This window comes from Zea mays, chromosome 5 (genome assembly GCF_902167145.1).
Source record: "Zea mays cultivar B73 chromosome 5, Zm-B73-REFERENCE-NAM-5.0, whole genome shotgun sequence".
NCBI lineage: Eukaryota > Viridiplantae > Streptophyta > Magnoliopsida > Poales > Poaceae > Zea > Zea mays.
The window spans coordinates 217580837-217598683 of NC_050100.1; the positions used below are offsets into that span (position 1 = coordinate 217580837).

General features: G+C 42.5%; 2 protein-coding genes across 3 annotated transcripts; one reads left to right on the forward strand and one right to left on the reverse strand.

Annotated features, from left to right (window-relative positions):
- Positions 1-224: 224 nt before the first annotated feature.
- Positions 225-15362, forward strand: LOC100273763 (uncharacterized). Of its 2 annotated transcripts, NM_001360436.1 has the most exons (23): positions 322-480; positions 690-759; positions 885-1583; positions 2889-3070; positions 3169-3243; positions 3326-3460; positions 4360-4478; positions 4653-4949; positions 5028-5115; positions 5292-5397; positions 8057-8167; positions 8700-8863; positions 9250-9370; positions 9583-9807; positions 9894-10084; positions 10239-10406; positions 10495-10600; positions 10689-10826; positions 10967-11131; positions 11204-11407; positions 14351-14545; positions 14627-14698; positions 14796-15094. In NM_001360436.1, the coding sequence occupies exons 2-23, from the start codon at positions 712-714 to the stop codon at positions 14946-14948; spliced, it is 3762 nt and encodes a 1253-aa protein (NP_001347365.1). In that variant the 5' UTR covers positions 322-480; positions 690-711; the 3' UTR covers positions 14949-15094. The 2 variants fall into 2 exon arrangements, with proteins under 2 accessions (XP_020408756.2, NP_001347365.1); XM_020553167.2 differs by lacking the exon at positions 11204-11407 and having other exon boundaries at positions 225-480; positions 14796-15362.
- A 333-nt stretch (positions 15363-15695) lies between these two features.
- On the reverse strand, positions 15696-17567 carry LOC542519 (Peptidyl-prolyl cis-trans isomerase FKBP12). The gene is made up of 5 exons (NM_001112067.2): positions 17356-17567; positions 16990-17023; positions 16805-16866; positions 16323-16375; positions 15696-16058 (listed from the first exon to the last, which is right to left on the reverse strand). Exons 1-5 carry the CDS (start codon positions 17441-17443, stop codon positions 15957-15959), a joined length of 339 nt encoding a protein of 112 aa, NP_001105537.1. The 5' UTR covers positions 17444-17567; the 3' UTR covers positions 15696-15956.
- Positions 17568-17847: the final 280 nt, after the last annotated feature.

The following is a 17847-nucleotide window of genomic DNA, read 5'->3' on the forward strand; positions in this document are numbered from 1 at the left end:
TATATATATAATATACGGAGTAATAAAAGATAGTAAAATTACCGCGTGTTAAACTGGCAGCGTTGTTCTCCAATCAATTGTTTGATATGCGCCTATTTTGTTCGAAGAGAAGGAACAATGCATTTCTATGATATACTATATGATACCGTACGGTAATACCGGGCCAACAGAGGGCCTAACTGCAAAAGTTTCGCCCGTCCCTTTCCTGTTTATTCGAAGGCAGTGGGGTTTTAGTATTTTTTCTAGTTACGCCCATGAGCTAATAAACTCGTACTTGTCCCTTTCCTCCTGCTCGGCTCCGCCTTCCCCACTCGTCCACTCCCCGTACACTCCATCGCGCTCGACGCTCCCGTCGCTGTCGGCCACCGCGCTGCGCTGCGCTGCTCGCAGAGTTCGTCCCGACGCTCGTCCGAAGAAATTCAAATCCGGGGCGCTCGCGTCACTCCCAGCGACAAATCCGCGCGTAGATTCGGCTCCCAAGTAAGCATTTCTCCCTGCACGATTCAGCCGACTCCCATCCCCCCCCCCCCCCCCCCCCCCCCCCCCCGAAATTCCTCCCGTGTTCAAATCTGCGGCTGCGGGAAAATTTTTCGAGGGGTTTTCGGGTCTGGGAATCACCCGCATTTGGTGCGGCTGGCTCGGGATTTTTTCTGATTTTTGCTCGATTTTGTTCTCTTCGTCCGTTTCAGTTGGAACCCGCATGCGCTGGCCATGTTCACGGAGGGGCTAGATCGCGACGCCCTCAAGTGGGTGCGAGAGGTGAGTGAGCTCGCCGCGCCGCCGGCCCTAGCTGAGTTCAGCTGCTGCGGCTTCGGGTTCCCGTTCTCTGATGCGTGTTTTTTTGTGTGTCCCTGGTGGTGGTTGTTGGTGGAATGCGTCTGCAGGGCCAGGGAGCGGCGGCGCTGCATAGCCACGACCGGATGGACGCGCTGCGTGCCGTGCGCGGAGCGGCCGGCCGCGGCGGGCTTGGCATGCCGACGCCGGAGAAGTTTCGGAGCGGCCACATGCCGCGCGGCGCGACGGTGCCGCTGTCACGCTCCTCGCTGCGCAGCGACGACGGCACCGCCGCCTCGGGATCCGACATGGACGAGTCGTCGGACAACGATGAGATCGAGGTCTGCAGCGGCAGGTACTCGGTCGACTCGTCACCCCGCCGCGACGACGTGACCCGACGAACGGCCGTTCCCCTCTACCGCTACGCCACCATGCCTGGGCAGCAGAGCTACTACTCCACTGATGATGGCTACTCGGACTTGAGCTCTTCGCGTGACACGGCACTGCCAAGAGCTAAGGCACAGCCGTTGGGACGGCCGCAGGCACGGGTCGTTGAGTATGCTGATGAGGAGTACTCCGTATCTCCAGGCACCTCCGAATTTTCTAGCCAGGTGGAAGGGCAGAGCAATGGTGTGACCTCCAAGGGTGGGTATGTATCAGAGTACTCCCATACTGGTCCAGCCCGAAGAGAAGCAAACAATTTGGGTCCTAAGAATCGTGCAGCAGCTCCAGCGAGGATGCGATACCAACATGACAGCCATTCTGCTCATGTCCCCGCTCGAGAGGATGTGAAATCAACACGTAAATTGGTTAGTTTTCTTTGTTTATTTACAAAGATTTTTCATTCATCTACCCCACTCTTTTTCTATGTGATAGCACCATCTGTAAGTTCCATTTTGTTTCAAGTTGGGGTTGCATTTAAATGTGTGGGAAAATGCTAAGTATAACATGGCGCTTAACGAATAATATTCCTAATAAATATGATAGTTGTGAAAGCATCACATAGTTGTCAATATTTTTTTTATATATACCCAGAAATATTTTAAAACCCAAATGTTCAAAGTATAGTTATTTACATGGATCTGAGACAATATGTGTTTTATTTTTGAAATGGTTTGGCAAACACTCTAGTTAATTGATCAATTGATTCCTTTTTTTGACTACACGGCAGGGAAGGCCCCTACCAATTTTTTTGTATTAATTTGGGTAAAAAAAAGTCACAACAACTTCCCCTGGGCCCAAAGAAAAAAACCGTAAAAAACATCAGGGTGATTCTCTATCAATCGATTCTTCAGACACAATTTTCTGCAAACATGGCTGGTTCAGTGAGTTATCTTGGGTTTTCATAGTTAAATGTTTATATTCGAGTAATTCCATTCCCGTTCCCATGTGTATGTAAGCCACTCCTGATTCCACTGAAGGATAACACACATGCATTTAGTTTACTAGGATGATGGTTTGGATCGCTCATGAAGGAATTTTGCCTCTGAATGATCCAGAAATAATTGAGTTTTTATTTCTTTTTTCATTTATTGATATGGAATGTTTAAGTAGCATAAGCACTAAGTCTCAACTGACTCAAACTGCTCCTTTTCTGGTTATAGTCAATGTGTACTACGACACCCAAAGTTGCTAGTAAAATTTTGGATGTCCCTGGAACATGCCTTTTACCTTGATTCTTGACATATCTTACTGGGTTCTGATGTCCTCCAAAGGAAACAGCTAAATCATCTTTCTGAGATCATTTAAATAGCAGGTTATATTGCCATGTTTCTTGCTTTCTCTTTCAGCCACTTTGCGTACACGGTAGACGCCGTGTAAACGCTACACTGTGGCTTACTATAATACTATGTCCATTTAATCAGCCGTTTATCCTATTTAATCACTGTTTAGTCTGTTTAAAGGCCGTTTAGCCTGAATAAATAGCTAAACGGTTGGTGACCGGTTGGTCTGTGCTTTGACCAATGACATTATTCATCATCCTCGAAAATAAACTTTCAGTTACAGCACCGAATGGTATTTAGATCTTACATGGTCCTATGTTGTTGATTGACTAGTTTCTTGGTGTGACTTCCTTAAAGACACCCAAGCTTGATGATTTCTTTCATGTACAGAATGGGTCATCTGGTGATATTCCTAGTGCGCCGCCAATAAATGATTATGACCAGGACCATCAGCCAGTAACTCATGATGATACTCGGTCTTGTGATAATTCAAATTTCACCAATGGCTTATCTGCCAAAAAAGATCACCGGGAAGTCAATGGAGGAGTAAACTTAGCTGACAAAAATGACAGGTAGCCTCTATAAGATGTCTTAGCTTAACATTTTTTAATGTCACTAAGTGTTTTATTTTGCTTATCCATCCTTCTGGTTATTTTTTCCTGCTATATAGGAGCACTTTGAATGCAGGACCAACAAGCAAGCCATCTAGTTCGATTCCTATTCGAGTCCCAACCTTTCATGCCAGGTTTTTTTTTATCAAACTAGTGTTTAAGTGACAGCAGTAGTCTATAATCACTTATAAACACATTTCTTGAAACATTTTACAGTCTGCAGGGGCCCTGGTATTCTGTACTTGCTTATGATGCTTGCGTCCGCCTTTGCCTTCATGCATGGGCTAGAGGCTGTATGGAAGCTCCCGTTTTTCTCGAAAATGAATGCACACTCTTGAGAAATACATTCAGGTAAGTCAACTCTTGCACATAATTGAAGATAGGTCACTAGAATCAAACTATAAGGATGCCATTACTTATATATTGTATCTGCACTGTGCTTGCTGCCTCTAGCAACTGTCAGTTCTGTCTTTGACGAGGAATTGAGGATAGCCAGAATTGTGCAATGTAGGAACGTGTCTATTCTAGCATTCTTCTTGGTTATAGCTGCTGTTGTCCACTATGATATGGGATTTTCTTTTCATTAATCCATCATGATGAAATGATATTGACTGTGAGACACATCGTGCGTTTTTGTTCAAGGTCAGCTATGTTGGAATACAGTATAAGTGAAGTGCCCACCTCTTCCTATCAGCTTAAGCTTTTGGGTTGGACTGGTTGGCGCATGTAACTTAATAAACTATACCAAAAATCAGTAGGAGTGCAAATCCTACCTGTCCTGCGTGCTATATAGCCATGTTATCAAAATCATTCAGGTTGCATGATTCTACATATTAGTTTAAATATATTCCGTAAGCAAAATACATCTCTAAAATTAAGTTAGTTGCTTAAATTTAAAAAATGTAACCTACAGTTACTATTGGATATTGTAAAGCACAGAAGATATTAAATTACTCAAAGTTATTTCTTTGAATGTCTACAACAATCTACATATGCATTTTGAACCAACATGGTACAATTATCTTAAGAATAGCAAATTTCAGCAAGGTCCCAAATACCATTAACTAAACATGCTATTTTTCTCTACCACATTCAATATGCTATGAACTTTTTTTGTATTTTTGCGCTTCATTCACAAGCTTATTAGTTATTCATTGCTCATGCTGGTTTCTGTACATATCTTCTTTTGTTACACTTTTATTTAAGGTGGCACTTGAGTAAGCCTTGACATTCTTGAGTGTTTCATTTAGCTTGCAAAATGTCTTGTTACAATCGGAAGAGGAGCTTATGTCGAAGCGTGCGTCAGAGCTAGTTAGTGAAGGGGCTGCATCAAAGCCCAAGAAAACAATAGGCAAGATGAAGGTTCAAGGTACAAAACAAGTTCACTTTTCCTTTTGAATACCAACCATATCTGCTTCTATTTCTGTTTATTATTCATGAAGATCTCTAGGAAATTAGTGCATCTTCATGGTTCTTAAGACTTGCATGTGCAATAAAAAATGACTTTAGGGATTAACCTAACTTAATACTATTCTGTGTGCAGTTCGCAAAGTTCGGATGTCTGTAGATATGCCTTCTGGTTGCAACTTATCATCACTGCCAATGGTGAAATTGGATTCTGTCCGGTACCGTTTGTCCAATGTACAATCCACACTTTCATCAGGATGGGAGTCTGTACGGAGAGTTCGAGTTCTACCACAGCTTCCTGCTAACAGTTCGTTCTCAAAGCACAGCTTAGCATACATGCAAGCAAGTGCTCAGTATATCAAGCAGGTGTCTGGCCTATTAAAGGTCGGTGTAACTACTCTGCGGAGCAGTTCAGCCTATGAAGCACCACAAGGTTAATATGCTTTCTTCTCCCGTAGACTTCAGCCTCTTGCCCTCTTGACTTGGTCTCATATATTTTTTCTTGCCTCAGAAACATACTCCTGCCAGTTGAGGCTTAAAAGTTCACCTGAAGATGATGTGGTACCTATGCAGCCAGGATCTGGTGAAACACATGTCTTGTATGTCCAAGAGAAGTTTCTAAAATAATATCTTAATTTATAATAGCTATATTACCATTCATTCATTTTCTCTAAATACTACACTCAGTTTGTTATATATTTGTTCAAACTTACTCTTGTCAAAACAAAAGTTTAATCGTAGCAAACCTGTCTATTTATTTATGTGGATATTTCAGCTTTCCTGATAGCCTCGGAGATGATTTGATCATCGATGTGTCTGATTCAAAGGGAAAGTCTTGTGGTCGTGTTGTTGCCCAAGTTGCTACAATGGCTGAGGATCATGTAAGATTTTAAGAATCATTTTTCTACTTGTGTCAAAGTTCTTTAACAAAAAGGATTCTTGTTAGGATCTGAGCTATTGCCCAATTGATTGATTCGGTTATTATGAATCCGTTGATCCTTGATATGATCCTGGATAGACAAAGGATTTCCTACCAGGTCTAGCTCCCTAAGTAAAAAATGTGGCCTCTTGCGTGTGAAGCCAGAATGGAAGTGTGATGTACTCAATCACCTATGTGGCCTTGGATGCTCTCCTCAATCTTATGAGGGACGTGATCTTCATTTTGTGTAGTTTGTTGGTCTAGGCTTGTACTTGTGGTGTGATTATGTGTGGTGTCGGTGTGAGTACACAACAACAACAACAACAACAATAAAGCCTTTTTAGTCTCAAGCAAGTTAAGGTAGGCTAGAGTTGAAACCCAACAGAAGCCACAAATCAAGGTTTCAGCACATAAATAGTTGTTTTCCATGCATTTCTATTTGAGGCTAAAATCTTTGGGTACATTCCATCATTTTAGTCTCCTTTTAATGCCTTTTCACATGTCCACTTCGGTCGTCCCTTGCCTCACTTCGCAATACTATTGCGTCTTAGGATCCAGCTACTAGATGGTGCCCTAGAGGTCTCCATTGGACATGTGTCCTGGACACACTTTTCTTCAATTGGTGCTACTCCTAGCCTATCATGTATATCATTGTTTCGGACCGAACCCCTTCATAAAAAGATGTTGCAATTTACATCCATAGATGCACTACGGATGTGCATGGGTTCAATTTTGAGAACTAAGTAAGTTTTTATGCATATGATTTTCATGATTTCACCGAAGATGTGGTTTGTGCTGGATATTTTTGTGATTTGTTGTGGCAAATAATATGATTTTTTTTAGAAAATAGTCTCGCCATCTATGTCTGAGCTCATCCTCCTTCACCAATAGGTGTTTGGTTTTATCCTCAATGCACTTAACTTGGTTGTAAGTCCTTTGTATTTCACAGACCCTAGCCATCCTATATATGTCCTCTCTTTCCTTCATACTCAAACATGGTAAAGGTCTTCACACGCCCCTACCCTTTGCCACACTTACAACTCGCTTTGTTGTCTTCTTTGCTACCTTGTACTTCTCTATGTTGTTCACATTTCTGCCATGGTACAATGTCTATAACATTCTTTCTTCTCCTTAATAGCCCTTTGGACTCATGTATGCCTCCATTCCCTTTGGTTGCTCTACACACCTTTGAGGCCACCTTCTGAATGCAGGTTGCTATTTTCTCCCACGTGTTGTTTGTGCTATCCTCTTTCTTCCAAGTGTCCTCTTTGATGAACCTTTCTTTGAAGACTTTTTACATCTCCTCTTTTAGTTTTCACTTTGTTCTCATAATCTTAGCTTAATTTATCCCTATGGTCCCACACCTGAAATTAGAAGTTTGCCACCATAAGCTTATGTGGAGAGACAACACATTCCATAGGTACCACCTTACAATCCAAGCATGCCCGTCAATTTGACTAGAGTGTTGGCCACTACTATAGGTCACTAAATGGGATTCCCTCGTCCTAAAGAAATTGTTGGCTATCAATAGATCAAAAGCTACCGCAAAGTCCAAGACTTTTTCTATACCTACTACCATACCTAAAACCTCTGTCAACCACCTTGAAACTTGCATTTGTTGTACCTACATGCATATTGAGATCTGCTATGAAAAGCTTCTTACTAATGGAGTAATAGGTATAGCTCTAACCACGCTATCTAAGTCTTCCCAGAAAAGTCTCTTAGCACTCCCACCCTAACCTACTTGGGGGGCATACACAAATTACGCTCAGGACCAAAACTCCAACGAGAAGCTTGACTAAGATAATCATATCTTCTTGCCTTCTCACATCCACCACACCATTCTTGAGGCTCTTATCAATCGAAAGTCCTACATTTCTATTTGCAACTGTCCCTGTGTACCAAAGCTTGAAGTCGGTATGTCCCACCTTCGCCTTCTGATCCTTCCATTTAGTCGTAGTCTCAATAACTCCCTTCACTTACGTATAAGCGACCCTACATTCAAACTACCTAAACGGATTATAGTTAGTTCAACTATCTTCCTTACCTACCCTTTGCACCTGTCAATGATGTGAAGACCCTTACTCATTTTCACTACACCTGGACACCGATGTAGCTTACCACCGAGGAAGCAATGGCCCGATGACCCGATCCTTGCTCACTTGACACCATGCCCAGATCATCATATGGCACGTCACCAAGGGGGTTGCCGACCCGACCCTTGCACTGTTTAACGCCCGTCAACCCATGTTCCGATATGGCACATCGCTAAGAGGGTTATGGCCCAATGGTTTTCTTTTGGATTTTGTCTCCATTAAAATGACTAGGTTCAATGTTGGCTCGCCAAGCCTATCATAACCCTCCTTTACCAGGGCTTCGGACCTGCTATGTTGAGACAACATAGGTGGAGTTAGTCTGGTGTGCACATGAACCATGAATTAGTGTGGTGGATTGGTGTGAATACACAAACACGTTCAGATATAACTATACCCGTTAGAGGTGTAAAAAGGGCTCATGGTGTCCAATTGTCCATACACTATTTTTCTCAATGTGTCATATAACATTTATGCGTAAATAAAACTAATGCTCCCCCCAAAAAATATCTAAAACTTTGTGTGCAGGCTGACAAGCTACGCTGGTGGTCAATCTTCCGAGAACCGGAGCATGAACTTGTGGGTCGTATACAGCTATATATCCACTATACAACTGCTGCTGATGAGAACAATATGAAGGTAGAGATGCTTCAGCTCTTCAAATGTATTACACATTGAACTAATATGTAACATCTTTGTCCTTAGTTCATGGTAAACTGCAGCCCACATTCTGCTACTAAGTTCATTTAATCAGTGGTTAATTTACTATAAACGTAAATATCAACAGTAGCTGAAAGCATGCTGTTTTAAATTTTTTGACCTGGGAATAGCACTATCTGTATCTGCTCATCTCTCACGGCTGATAATTTTCTTATCACCATGGCTATATCAAGTTTATCTTGATATTAGTGAATTATCTAATGTCTGTAGTTTTGATTTGACATACTAAGAGCATCTTCCATGTGAAATCATATTACTCTTAAGTATCCTCCTAGCAAGGAATATGGACCTAGATAATACACAAGTTTGTTGGCTTGAATGCAAGAAAATGAGGTTTCCTTTTTCAAAATTTCGCTATATATTGATTGAAGGAATACCGATTTGTTTTAATTTGTTGAGCAGTAATGGTTGTCTCTATATTAATAGACATTCTTTGCTCTGTACTCTGTAGTATGGTTCTGTTGCAGAAACTGTAGCATATGATATTGTTTTGGAAGTTGCAATGAAAGCACAACGCATTCAACAAAGGAACCTTGTTGTGCATGGCTCCTGGAAGTGGTTATTGACAGAATTTGCATTGTATTATGGGGTTTCAGATGCCTACACGAGGTTGAGGTACTTCCCTATCACACTGGGCTGCAGACTTTTCTACCTTCTAGCCTTTTACTGCTTTATTATTGTGAATTATGATTTATAATTCACCTTAAGGATTGTGCCATTGTGGCATGCTTTATTTAATCTAGTCCTTCTACATTGCATGCCAATTATTTTGTTATATGTTCCCTTGTACTCCCTCCGTTCTTTTTTATTTGTTGCGGTTTATTTCAAAACATGAACTAGCGGGCGACAAATATTCGAGAACGGAGGTAGTACTTAATATATAGCAACATGAAGGCACACTCTAAACAGTTTGGCACTAGTTTAGATTTATTATTGTGAATTGCTGTAACCCTCCTCTTCATTTCTTGTTGTCTTCTTTTTTATGCCCTATTCTTGTGTAGGTACCTGTCTTATATCATGGATGTTGCAACTCCTACCGCTGATTGGCTCAATCTGGTTCACGGGCTTTTGTTACCTATACTGATGAAAAGCGATGGTACTGCTACTTTGAGCCACCAAGAGGTACATTATTTCTCTCTCCTATTAGACATGTATTGTTTTTCTGATCACTGTGTTTTCGGGCATGGCGACACATTTAGGTTTATATCAATGCTAGATTATTTGTCCAAATCAAACTAATCAATTCTTTTTTGATTTTGTATTTTTTATCTGTCCAAAATGCTGCTGTGACAAACACCTCACAACTATTGCTTGACTGAAATTTCTTCACACAGAACCGAATACTGGGGGAAGTTGAAGAGCAAATTGAGCAAACTCTAGCTATGGTTTGTGAGAATTACAAGTCGCTAGATGACTCTATACCGTTGGGTTTGGCGGAAGATTTTAGGCCTCCAACTGGATTGGCTGCTGCTGCTCTGGAACCAGCTATTAAGTTGTACAGTCTTCTACACGACGTCCTATCTCCGGAAGCTCAACTAAGATTGTGTGGTTACTTCCAGGTCATTGTTCAGCTATTCGGTAAACAGATGGTCTCTTATGTTATTCCATATAACTAACAATTTTTATGTTTTTTATTCATGTCCAGGCAGCTGCCAGGAAGCGTACGAGGCGTTACATGATTGAAACTGATGAGTATGTATCAGGAAATTCAGAAGGCTTCAGGGTAGACTTGGTAACCGTTACCACGGCTTACCAGAAGATGAAATCATTATGCAACAATCTACGAAGTGAAATTTTTACTGATATTGAAATCCATAATCAGCACATACTTCCCAGGTACATGATCGTATGCAAGCTTCGATACCATTATGCTGTAATGTTATAGTCTGTTGTACACCTTGTAAGCCCAGATCATTTTTGTAGTCTATGGGAAGTATCCATTATGTTTTGACATATTTCCACTTCTCTTTGTTTCCTTTTGCTTTCACAGTTTTGTTGATCTGCCAAATTTAGCTGCCTCCATCTATAGTGTAGAGCTGTCAAATCGTCTACGCGCTTTTCTTGTTGCTTGCCCTCCTGCTGGTCCAGCATCACCTGTTGCTGATTTGGTGGTTGCCACAGCTGATTTTCAGAAGGATCTGGCTAGCTGGAATATCTGGTAATTTTGTTTACTTGTAAATAAATTTAAATCAAGTCTCTTATTGTATTTATGTCTTTGTCATGCCTTATGTTTGAATTTCGCACAGCAATATAAAAGCAGGTGTTGATGCAAAAGAGCTGTTCCATTTGTACATTGTATTGTGGATTGAAGACAAACGCAGGATGTTACTGGAAAACTGCAGACTGGACAAGGTGAGGTGATTTTTTTTTTAATTTGCTGCAGAGTTTCATTATTTTACTCTTTCCAATTTCAATCCTTGGCACGTTTGTCAATTTTTAGGTCAAATGGTCAGGAGTTAGGACCCAGCATATGACAACACCTTTTGTGGATGAGATGTATGATTTGCTGAAGAAGACATTGACAGAGTATGAAGTTATCATTTGTCGATGGCCAGAATACATATTTGTTCTCGAGAATGTATGTCAGAAACCCTTTCTTTTATAGATTCTCTAATTGATTAAGTTGTATGATATATCATGTATCGTTTTGATTCTTTTATAGAATGAGTTCCCGAAGTCTGATATATCATGTATCGTTTTGATTCTTTGAAACAAAAGGCTATTGCAGATGTTGAGAAAGCGGTTATCGAGTCTCTGGAAAAACAGTATGCAGATGTTTTGGCTCCACTGAAGGATTGTATTGCACCAAAAAAATTTGGCCTCAAAGTTGTCCAGAAACTCACAAAGCGCAATTCAACGGTGCCCTACACTGTACCTGAAGATGTAAGTTTTGGTATTATTTTTTATGTTTCTTGTGACTTCAATCATTAATATCTGGCCCCTATCTGCTTTTAGCTTGGCATTCTCTTGAATACATTGAAAAGATTACTTGAGGTTTTGCGACCTCGGATTGAGAGTCACTTGAAATCATGGAGTTCTTGTATACCTAATGGAGGAAATTCTGCGGCCATTGGAGAAAAACTTAGTGAAGTTACAGTGACATTGAGAGCTAAATTCCGAAATTACATGCAAGCAGTTGTTGAGAAGCTTTCGGAGAATGTGAGTGTCCTTTTACATCCTGTTGTTCCTGATCTCAGCTGGTTACAAATTCTTGTGAATCTCTGATAAGGTTAGATAAGGCGCTAGGTGGTATCTAGGCTGAATACATTATATAAAAAGAGAGGACCAATAGACATACCTTAGTGGCTTTTTACTGGATGCAAATTTTTTGTTCCTAGTTTCTACAGTAATACAATACCAGCAGGAAAAAAATTAATGACAGGATTAACAGCTTTATAACAGACAGTAGTGCATTAAAAATATAAAGTTAGATACTTATCTGAATGATATCAGACATCTCCATCTATCAGACCATACTGGCAGCAAGGAATTATGTATTTTAGATCGCAAACAATCGGACAGGTCAGCAGTACAGCACAACACAATGCGCCCAGCCTTGCCATTCTAAGGGGAAATGTAGGGGCAGTACATCCGGAGCTGGACTCCATGGGAGAAGGACCGAGATGTGTTATCAAACTCACGGCCCTTGTCACTCAGAATGGCCTTAATGGTGTGATCAAACTGAGTGGAAACACAAGCGAAGAAGTGGAGACAGAGTCACAAAAGTATCAGACTCCGAATGCAATGCAAAAGTCTAGAAATAATGAGAGCAATCATCAAGAATCATCGGATAATATTTATAACATGAGACATTGGTAATAAGAGAGGTCCACAATCGTAGTGTACGAGACCAAAATTGTGCACAACCTGAGAGGAGCTAGAGAAATGGAGTTGGACATGACGACCTAGCTGATATGTGTGGCACAGATGCACAGGGGTGCCCCTAGTAAAAAAATGACTAAAATACTGCACAGCTTGGACAACACGATTGGGTTGGGATGATCGAGTCGAAGATGTCAAGTATTGGATGTAGTGGAAGTAGTCAGAGCGTGTGGCTGCGACGAGGGTGTATAGGGGATCGGAGCTATCATAATGGGTGAGAAAGCTCCGGGTAGCAAGATCCTTCATGGATAAGCCAAAAGGATCAAACTCAATAGAGAAAGAGTTATTTGTGATAAACTAGCGAACAAATAAAATAATTTGATTGAGATGTGAGGCGACAAGAACATTGCAAAGACGAAAGAGCCTAGGAAGAATCGAATCATCTAAAGAGGTGACCGGGACAATGTTTCCATTACCCACAATGATAGATGTAGTGGATGGGAAAGGTGGGTAGAAAGAAGAATGTATACATGCGTTCGGAGTGGTTGTAGGAGGCACCGAAATCAGCAACCCAGTTGGTGACGACGGGAGGAGTCGGTTCTAGGATGGAGCAGAGTGGAGCTGTAATGGTAGAAGTGGTGACCGGTGCCGGTGGCGCAGAGGTAAGGTGGCCGAGGGGAAACCCCATACTATACATCGTCAGGTGAGTTGACTGGGCTGGAGGAAGACGTTGGGAAGGTCCATCCGGGCCGGGCCGCACAGAGGTGATCGTAGCGCTTATTGAGGCGGTGGAGAAGGTTTAGGACGAGTGTGCGATCAAAGACGAGCTCCCTTAGGTCACAGAGGGAGGCCAACATACCCTTCATCTGGCGGCAGTACTCGGTGACAGAGATCCCCCTAGATAGGTCCAAAAGGCAACGTTGAGGTGGAGAGCGTGAGCCTCTGGGAGGGGCTAGATGCAGGGAGAGCCGAGCAAGTGGCGCTCAGCATCAGCCAGCTGTTAGGCCAGGGCATCCGCCGCGTGTTCGTGGTCCCAGGCGAGGGCGGCAGTGCGTTCACTCTTGAGCAACAGCAACAGCCGCCTTGGCAGCCATGAAGGGAGCTCGAGGACAACTTCGGAGGGCAGGAACATGGTCGGTGGAGTCGCATATGATGGAGGGAGCTCGAGGACACCCTGGTTGAGGCTTGTTAGGCCCTAGCCCTAGCCGGTGGATAGGTCAGGGGCACCAACAACAGGTTTTGCTAGGCCCCACCCGGAGGGGGGAGGCGGATGAGCTGGTGCAGAGCAGAGGGGCAGGGGCACGCTGGGTGTCCAGGCTAGCAAGGGATTTGCTCCCCTCTAATCCTCTTCAATCCACTCATAAATGAAGAAGCCCCTGCATGGGTATCTAGGAAATAGTTACTTCCAAGTGAATCTTCTCTAGATACCTAAAATCTATTTTATTATGATCCATTTCGCGAAAATATAGATTATGCCAAAGATGCCAAATTGCTTTCTTTTTTCTTTTTATTCTAACTCAAAAAAGAAGAAGAGGAAAAAATTGCAATGATTTAAAGCGAGAACTTGTTCTTAGGTAAATCAATTGAGTGGGCTGAGTGTTATATAAGGTGTACATGGGCTGGGCCCAAGGCCTATAATACATAAACAGAAAATTCTCATGCTGCTCCTGTGGCAACAAGCTGCCCCTGTTATCCTTCATATGCTCGCGACTTCTTTTCCTGCTTCTACTTTGGCTTCCCGTGTCTGCACTTGCTTCTGCTTTGGCCGAAAAAGTGCCCCCCCCCCCTGCAGCCCCTGAAACTAGGAACAAACTTATCATGTCATAAAACAAGTCAATTTTCATGCATAGCTTTACTTGAAAATAAGATTTGTTTAACTAGTTTATCTTTATCGGTGCAGCAAATCCTGGCTTGTCTGCTTTCATGAGGCCAGGATTTAGTTTCTAATTTAAATTTATCACTATGGGTACTTTTATTTTACTGAGAATCTTCTTCCAAATAAATTTCTATATATATGCTACAATTCACCTCGGATCTACCAGTATGAGACCAGAATTATGAATCCTGGTGGTGTTATGATTTTGATGTTTATGTCATATCATCTATATGATCATTCTGTACTGTAACCAAGTCCTGATTCCATATTCAACTTTATGTTGCACCCCTAGCTATGTAGCTATGGATAGAATGGGAAAGAGGCCTTACTAGTTACTAGCACTTCACCGAGATAAGTACATTTGTTGTGAAGAACAATTTTCTTACTGAAGTTTTTTTTTGCAGACCCGTATGCAAAATACCACAAAGCTCAAAAAGATCATTCAGGATTCAAAAGAGTTGGTTATTGAATCTGATATCCGCAGCAGGATGCAGGCCTTGAAGGATCAGCTAATTGAGGCAATAAATCATGTGCACAAAGTATCTGAAGTACATGTTTTTTTAGCCATATGCCGAGGTTTTTGGGACCGGATGGGACAGGTATATGAAGTATCACTGTATCAGTAGTGAGTAGAGATGGTCCTTTTTCGTACTACTGTTACTAATATGATCAATATTTAGGATGTGCTGAGTTTCCTGGAGAATCGCAAAGAAAACAAAGCCTGGTATAAAGGTGCACGAGTCGCAATCTCAGTAAGTTCATGTTCCCACTGGACCCCTTAACTTATTGACCATGTATCTGCCTTTTCTTTTGATGCTTCCCATCTCTTACTCTAGCTTAATCCGTCAGGTATTGGATGATACTTTTGCATCCCAGCTGCAACAGCTGCTAGGTAATACAGTCCCACCGAAGGACCTAGAGCCACCCAGATCTATCGTGGAAGTTCGTTCTATTCTCTGCAAAGATGCACCCCGCCAGAAGAATTCTAGTTTCTATTATTGATGATCAGGCTTAACTGTACATAGTAGTCATGCGCTGCGCGTGCAGCTTTTCTCTTGGAGAGAAAAGCTCCAAAGTGCCCAAATAGCCGGATCTTTATAAAGAAACTAGAGGAGGCTCAATGGTATCTGAGAAGCTTGCCTTGTGTTACACCATATCTTTTTGCTAGTTAAATTGGCTATGTTCCCATTGCCTGTGGATGTGGACTACATTCGGAAAGTGGATTGTGCTTCAGAGTGTAGTCCAATTGACATTGTAGGTTAGCTTCATTGGTAACACTTACCTGTGGTTAAGCAGTTGCTCTATTTGTTCTTAGGGATTTTTTTGAAACAACAAAAAAGAACTTTCTGGTTACTGATGTTCCAGTTCCTGTATTGTATAGCTAGTGAGGAAAGAAAACAATGGACGCTTCATGTTGCCAACGACTGAAAAAGCTCAGTGTCACTTGGACTTTATGCCCACGACCTAGCTACCGCATGCAAAACCTGCTCCCGTATCAATGTCAGCCTAATTACAAACACCTAGACAGTTCACGCATGCCCCTTGGTATTGTCTCCCAACTCTCCGTTCTCCATACCCGCACGTCCACATGACCATCTCTCTCAGTTACGGCCGAGGCAGTTGGCAGCTCCGCCCCTACGCGATCACTAGAATGGACTGAGAAATTTCCACCATGGCGAAACTGATACCCTGGTACGATCGAGCCATCTACCGTTTCCACTGGAACATCACAGGTTCACAGGATTCGACTGCAATAATTGCATCAAGTAAGTTTATTGCAGCCGCCTACAAGTCACAATGGAAGCCATCAGATTACAATCTTTGACGAGAACTTGACTTGAGGCGCCACACAAGGAACTCCATAAACTCGACATCCACGGTTACAGAATGCTAAAGTTTCACAGGATTTAACTCGTAACACCAATCTGCTGTATGTAGCATGAGGTGACAACGGAATTATTTCATTACTTGAGAAGCATGGCCAACGTTTCCATAGCTGACAGATGCGAATTACTGGGCACTGAGGACTTCAATCTCGAACACAAGCACTGAGTTTGGTTGAATTCCCCAGGCTGGGAACCCGCCGGCTCCATAAGCATAATCAGGCGTGCACTGAAGCAAGAACACTCTAATATCAGGTGCCAGGGCAAAGCTGATATGAAAAAATTATGAACTGAAGAATATCAAGTGATAACAGTTTATCAGGGCAAAGATAATGCACTGCAGAAAGGCAAAAATCCGTAGTCACAGCAAAGTTTTTTTAGAAGTTACTTCCATCAAGAGATAGAGTGCCTTCAAAGTTGCAGTAGTAATAAAATGCTAGAAGAGCCAGTAAAGCAAACACATTCAGACTAATTCGACGTCTGAGGGGCATACCTGGATACGAGCAACTTCACCCACTTGCATGGTCATAACTCCCTCGTCCCATCCTATAGGAAACAGAGCAATTAGCACAACAGTAATTGGAACTGCTGTCTGCTTATTTGGCTAATATACCATAGTTTTGTTTGCAGGCCTGTGGAGTTTTGGCATGCAACATGAAACTGGGCTGACCCTGAACAGTATTTGCTCACTTTTGGAAAAGTCTAAAATGCTCTAGGCTTCATCTGGGTTAATGTGTCACGGAAAGCATGACTGGCAGTTTAAAACCATGGGTAAAAGAGAATAATATAAAGCAAACAATGCAAATTTGGAGCTCTACCAGAAACAAAACATCATGATAAGTAAAGCTCATGCCGCATCTATAAATAAGATCAACAGACCCTTGCTAAATCGCAAAGCAAGTAATTCACGTGAATACAACCAACAGGCAAAGTTTTTAGGTTTCGACATGAACTGATTATCTGTGGCAGGATTACCTTTGATCACTGAACCCTGACCAATGCTGAAACTGAATGGCTGCTGCCCAGGGTCCTTGGTGCTGAAAGACACAGCAACAGAACACAGTGACTGACAGGAAAAGAACTACTTCCAGTGTACACGTGCCTATTCCACTGATGCGCTACACTTCGGTGTAGATCAAGAGAACAGATTGATTGTTTACCTCCAAAATTTCTTGGACAGATCACGATCCTTCCCTGAAAACAAACCCAGAGCAGCAAGCAAAAGTTAGCGAACGACTACTGCAGATCAGATGGTGTTAGTCATATAATACAAAATGGAAGATAAACGAATTATGCATTGCACAAGGTCCGCTTGCAACTCTGGATCAGATCGATCTCAATCTTACGACTGAACATCGCATCCCAAGCATCAAAGCCGACGAAAAAGGAGTCGCCGCTTATACATCGAGGCTACTGCACGAATGGATCTGAAAGCATCTAACTCTAAACCCTAAAAAGTGATTCAGATCCAAGAACAACGTAGTAAGTAAACCAGAGGTTTATGGGGGTGAAGGGAAGAAGCGAACCGTAGCCGGTGCAGTGAACGGTGACCTTCTGGCCCTTTATCGGCTTGGGGCCGGTGCCGGATCTCAGGATCTGCTTCTCGAAGCCCATCCTTCTCTTCAGTTCTCACTATCTTGTCTCCTGGAGTTGACGTCTTTCTTTGGGCGGCGGCGGCGTCTGTGTTGCGAGTTGCGACTGGAGCCCGCCCGCTGGTGGTGGCCTAGTGTCGGATAGTGCGTGGCCACTGGCCAGTGGGGCGATATTTGTCCCCGCGGCATCTATGTGCAGCAAGGTGCCCAATGTCTTTTTTCCTCTGCCGTCCGATGGACATTTTTGCACGCAGCCAGATGATCGCTTTCTATGTTATTGCTACGTGTGTCTGGGATGAGCATGACACATAATTGATCGAATCTTATATTTCTTTGGGGTCTGCAAAAAGATTGCTCGGAAGACAAACATGTTAGGATTCTGTTACCCTTGTGTCCCATCAACATACTGTTCCGCGCTTGTATGAG